The 5,677-nt window shown below is 41.4% G+C and overlaps 1 protein-coding gene across 1 annotated transcript; it reads left to right on the forward strand.

Annotated features, from left to right (window-relative positions):
* The first annotated feature begins 862 nt into the window (after positions 1–862).
* calm2a (calmodulin 2a (phosphorylase kinase, delta)) lies at positions 863–4,640 on the forward strand. The gene is made up of 6 exons (XM_028602901.1): positions 863–966; positions 2,019–2,049; positions 3,472–3,615; positions 3,745–3,851; positions 3,937–4,072; positions 4,192–4,640. The coding sequence occupies exons 1-6, from the start codon at positions 964–966 to the stop codon at positions 4,218–4,220; spliced, it is 450 nt and encodes a 149-aa protein (XP_028458702.1). The 5' UTR covers positions 863–963; the 3' UTR covers positions 4,221–4,640.
* The last annotated feature ends 1,037 nt before the right edge of the window (positions 4,641–5,677 follow it).

Here is a 5,677-nt window from a genome sequence, read left to right on the forward strand (position 1 = left end):
CCAGCTCACTTAGACCTTAGAATCCACAGTCGCCGGACAGCAACACCCACAACAAGCCCAGTCACATATCACACATCTAAGTGTGCATGCACGTAGACAAACACACACATGCACATGACTTATTACAAACTATTACACTCAAACACTTGAGCACTGACAATGCATATCATTATGCATAACATTTAAAGTGATGAAGACTTGCACAGCAGACGGGAGGAACTTTGGTCAGGAGCCACACTGAACTACATCACTATATCGCAGTCTGTGGTAACCTTGTAACAGCAATTTAAAAAAAAAGAAAGAAAAAAAGCATGGGTATCAATATGCTAATGAATACCACAAGAATGATTCACCCAAACTGGGTCAGTAATATCCCAGTTGCGAGTAACAAAATACGCTCCTGGTAGCTACTTATCAAAACTATCTTCTTGGGTCTCCCTAAAAATGATGCCCATATGCATACACACTGTCCAAGAAGCTTGTCTGCTATGCCTGTGGCACTGACTGGGATGTCTATGGACAAGATGCAGCGGCAGCGCAGACCAGGGGAGTGACGCATTGCAGGTACAAACACACCAATCAGAGAGCGCGATTTCTTTCAGCTACGTCTTGAGCCCCATCACAGAGTAGCAGAAAGTATTCATACACCGTTATGTAGACCACCAGCAATACGCAATATCATTTCTAATATCGACGCCACAGCCTTCGGGCAGCGGTACGTACGTATTGCAGGTGTTTCTTGAGTTTCTTGTATGGCTAATGATTTATTTAAAAGTGTATTTAATTAATTTAATAGCGGAGGAAAAGGGAAGTTGGCGGAGTGATATTGAAAAGAGGAGGAGTTTAGGATAGCCGTTAAAGGCGAGTCCAGTTGCTCCTTCCTCAGTGTGTTCACAGAGATTGTCAGTTCGTTTAGGTTTGTTACGGATTTTGTCGTGAACTAGCCGCTGCATCTACATCGAAATGGTAAGAAAAAGCAATGTTAAATTTTCTTTCCAGTCTAGAATCGGTTGACATTCCCACAGCAGATGTGTTCTTTTTTTATGTGCGAAGTTAATGTCAATAAAACGTAACGTCACAAGTAGCTAAGCTGAGTCCATGTGAACTACCGCAGTGCTGGCCGAATAAATGACAGCTTGCTAGTTTCTAGGTAATGCTAGCTTGTTAGACAAAGCTAAAGCTTCGTTGGTCTGAATAATTTTAGTAACGTTAAGTTGCCACCCGTGTGCCTAACGTAAGCGCAGTAACTGTTTTTTAATTTTATTTTTTAAAGTTCAGTCACTCTTCAGACGGCATCATAGTTAACCGTTAAGTCGCCTAATAATGTTTATACAAGCCTATCAGCATTCTATCTGACGTCAGCGTTAATGTTGGCTTTGTTAAGTTGTGATGGTGGCCGAGCATTCGTCCGTTTTGTCAAATACTTCAGCTACTAACGTTACCACCTTAGGTGCTGATTGGGAAGTAGCGAATGCAGTGACTATCTGCCAACCGATGCCTTGCTTTGTGACGACTGCTAACGTAAATGTTGTATTAATATGATATACATCCACTTTGTGCTGGAAGTGTACAACGTGGTGTTACTGTAAGCCAGCATATATCTGTAGCTAGCTAACTCTAGCCTTTCCTAGCTAACATTTACCGCCAAATTGTATGTCGTCCATTATCTATGGCGAAGTTGGCGTCATCAATCATTCAAATATAAACCTATCTTACTTAACGTGTGAAGAGCACGTCGTGACGTTAGTTTTTTTTTTTTCCTTAATATTTATGCGCTCCACCAAGTTCAGTAACAGTTAACAAGATTGTTAACCCACACGAAAACTCCTGTTTTGTGTAACGTTAGTTGTTACTGATGGTGACACAGCTTAATAACAACGTTATTGCAACCTCCAAGAATAATAATTACCAGCGTAGAAATGTTTCAAATGAGTTGCGGCCCTAACTTTGATGCCATTAATGTTCTAAGATGGTAAATGCTAATTCTGGATATGTTTACATCATCTTGTATTTTACAGGCTGATCAGCTTACAGAAGAGCAGATTGCTGGTAAGACATCACTGCATAGATCTACTTCTTTCGCATATCCTGCAAAGTGGCCTGCGTTATGGATCCTTGCATCCCTTGCAGTGGATTTATACTTTTGCCTTTTAAGGCGTTCCACCGGACAGCCTACTGGTCATAAAACAGGAATGAATGAAACTGCTGTTGCTTGTTGGCTCTGAAGTGCGGAAGGACTCCCTCATGGAAAACTTTGCATTTTCATGGTTGCCATGTAATATATGATGTAATCTGAAAGGGGTTGTGTATTCTGGCTGGATGTTGGCAGTCACCTTTTTACATGCTGTGCATGATGTGTCCTTTGCCCTGGGTGTGTTCTCATTAAATGGAATGACTCAAGAACAATTGCAGTAGCAACTTTGGCTTGGTGTACTGACATCCCATGATATCCCAACACGAGACCTAGATGTTGTAATCTAAATCACGCAGGAGTGTGTGTTAAGACATTGCACCACTATGTGCTCAGGGATGGTGTATGTATGTCTAAAATGTGGCACAGTTGTAGTGGTTTCCCAGATTATATCTCCCAGTTTTTGTTGACTTAATTCAGTTTAGGTCTCAGGTTTCACATTGTGCTGATCATACTCTAGCTGTATGTCATGGTATCTGCTGTTAGTTGCTTGATGTTCTGCTGACACGTGCCAGATTGTCAGTTTGTACAAACCGCATGACATGCATCACTACAGTGATTATTTTTTTTATTTTATTTTTTTAAGTGCAGTAAGTGACTGCAGTGACTTGTTTTAATGGCCTTTACCAAGGGATTAGCTACACCTCTTCCCCCCCCACACACACACACACACACACACACACTTCCTGCAGTTGATGCAGACTGTAGGCCTTTCCTCATAACAAAGGGTGTTGCCCTGTGTGTTTGACCCCCTATAAATTGTAGGGCAGGTTGTAGTTTTTAGGACCCATGAGCTACTGCATGCCACTACACATTGCCCATTGGCCTCATCACACTTGATACGTGTTATCGTTCCTCGTCCCTCACGGCTCCACCAAACCGCACAGGCTGTCATTTGCTGCTGATGTATCCTGACTGCCCTGCTGCTTGATCTCGTGGTCGCTACCCTTGTTTAGCCAGAAACGATGATAGTTGAAACTCAAAACAGAAGGGCTCAGCCGTATGCTGTGGCTAGTTTATAACTGAAACATCAAGTGATGTAATGCCCTTGAGTATTGAGCCAATTCAGGGTTTGGGTCAATTGGTTGTCTTTAGGATGAGAAGTTTGTTATGCAAGGTGGTCAGACAACATTTAAATCTATATCTAATTGATTCTGCCTTTTTACAGTGTTTTTATATATTACAGCCACTCTTTCCAGTTCTGCGGTGTTTTGTATATCTAGCTATAGGTGTGATATTGCTGCCTAACTAAAGAAGCTCATCTACTTTTTTGCAATCAGAGTTCAAGGAGGCGTTTTCGCTCTTTGACAAGGATGGAGATGGCACCATCACCACCAAAGAGCTGGGAACTGTCATGCGCTCTCTGGGCCAGAACCCCACAGAGGCAGAGCTGCAGGACATGATCAATGAAGTGGATGCTGATGGTGAGAACTCAGTCTGGCTTCAAAACCTGCTAACCACACACAAATTACTTGTGATGTGCTAGATGGAAATCCCTCATCAATGTTGTGTTTTTTTTTTTTTTTTTTTTCTTCTTCTTCTTCTTTCCTCAGGAAATGGAACGATAGACTTCCCAGAGTTTCTCACCATGATGGCCAGGAAGATGAAGGACACAGACAGTGAGGAGGAGATCAGAGAAGCATTCCGTGTCTTTGACAAGGTAAATGCTGTCAGCGCTCCCACGTGCACATATGCATGTGTGCCTCAGTTTTCATAATGTGCTTACTGACCGATGTAATTTTCAGGATGGTAATGGATACATCAGTGCTGCTGAGCTGCGCCATGTGATGACAAACCTTGGGGAGAAGCTGACTGATGAAGAAGTGGACGAGATGATCAGAGAAGCAGACATTGATGGAGATGGACAGGTCAACTATGAAGGTTGGTAGATGTTGCATTTCTATTTTTTAAAATCAGTTTTTGGTCACTCATTGGATACAGTGTCTCAAAATATTTTTTTTTTTTCTTCCCCCCCCCCTTTTTTCCCCCCCACCCTGCAGAGTTTGTACAAATGATGACGGCGAAGTGAAGGGCTTGTACAGATTTCGTATATAAATAATTTGCCTTTTTTTTTCTTTGTGTAATTTATCTGTAAAATCTTAATAGCCCCCTTCGTCCCTGCCCCTTCTGCTGTCCAAAGGAACTGCATGTAAACTGCATAGGCTCTTGTCCCATGTCCCTTTTTTCTTTTGCTGTCATGGTGTTTTGGAGTGACGGAATGGTCATACAACCAGATGCCTGTGGAGGCCCCTGGGAGCCGGAGAACTTCGAATCTTCCCGTCTTGCGTGCTCGGGGCCACTCCACGCATGGCGACATTGGAAACCTGTCAGCTGGTTGTCACTTGGCAACACTGTTGGCATGGAAACAATGTAGAGGAGTTTAAACTCTGCATGGACTACGGACAAAGTATATATTGTAATCTCTCAGCATTGCACTACTGCAAAAAAATGACACGGGTGTATCTCCTAGGTACTCGTATAAACTTTTTTTTGTATCTGCTGTTCTATATACCAGAAAACGACTAATCTTACCATGCTTTTTAATGTTTTACTCACTACTTTTACTTTTTTTTATGACTTCTGGTCATGCCTCAAATAATCCATTCCAAGTTGTATATTTTTGTTTTCCAATAAAAATTACAATCTACTGTTTTGAAAATTGTCTTGTTTTCTCAGTTATAATGGATCCTTGAGTTTGTATACCCTGTAATAATTCCCATTTTTGTATTGAGGACAGGATGCTCCGTTTTTGATAGGATTTTTTTTTTTCTTGTTGCTTAGAATACATATGAAATGTTTACCATTTTTAAATTTAAGTGTCCCCTGTTAATTTCCAAAAAGCACTGAGGAGCATCTGCCAATGCCTCTTAATGTTCAGATAAGCTCAGATCAAATCTGTATTGTCATAAAATAAAAGCACTGAGTGGGATCAAAGGCCTCTAGTTGGAAGTGCACACAATGGTACTTTGACATTGGATTAGCCTTGTACTGTCCCATTCGGACTGCACAGGCCGTGTGTCTGCTACTGTTGGCACAGCACCATGTAGAAGCTGACTGCCTCATGTCTTACTTGGCATTTGCCCATAATCACAAGGTGCAGGTGACGAGCGTGCATCAGAAACCATGGTGTAAATAGAGGTGTACTTTTTTTTTTTTTTTTTTTTTTTTTAAATTCTGATTGAGTTTGTTACAGTAGCTTGCAGAGATACTAAGTTTGTTATTTTGAATGACAAAATAAAGCTCTATTGTGGACCTCAGCTCTTGTCTCCTGTGTGAGTTTTATGTTGGCTGCTTTTTAGGTTGTGCTCTTGATCCTATACAGTGGTTGGACTTGTGCTTTATTGTTAAATAAAGTTATGTGCTGGGTTTTGATATTCCTTTGGGAGTAGCAAGGGCTGCAGTTCTTTGTAGCCTGGTCAGTCATGCATATACAGGCGTCCCTGTGGATACACATTGAAACATTTAGAGCATTATAAAAAAAAGAAA

Source organism: Perca flavescens, chromosome 17 (genome assembly GCF_004354835.1).
Source record: "Perca flavescens isolate YP-PL-M2 chromosome 17, PFLA_1.0, whole genome shotgun sequence".
Lineage (NCBI taxonomy): Eukaryota > Metazoa > Chordata > Actinopteri > Perciformes > Percidae > Perca > Perca flavescens.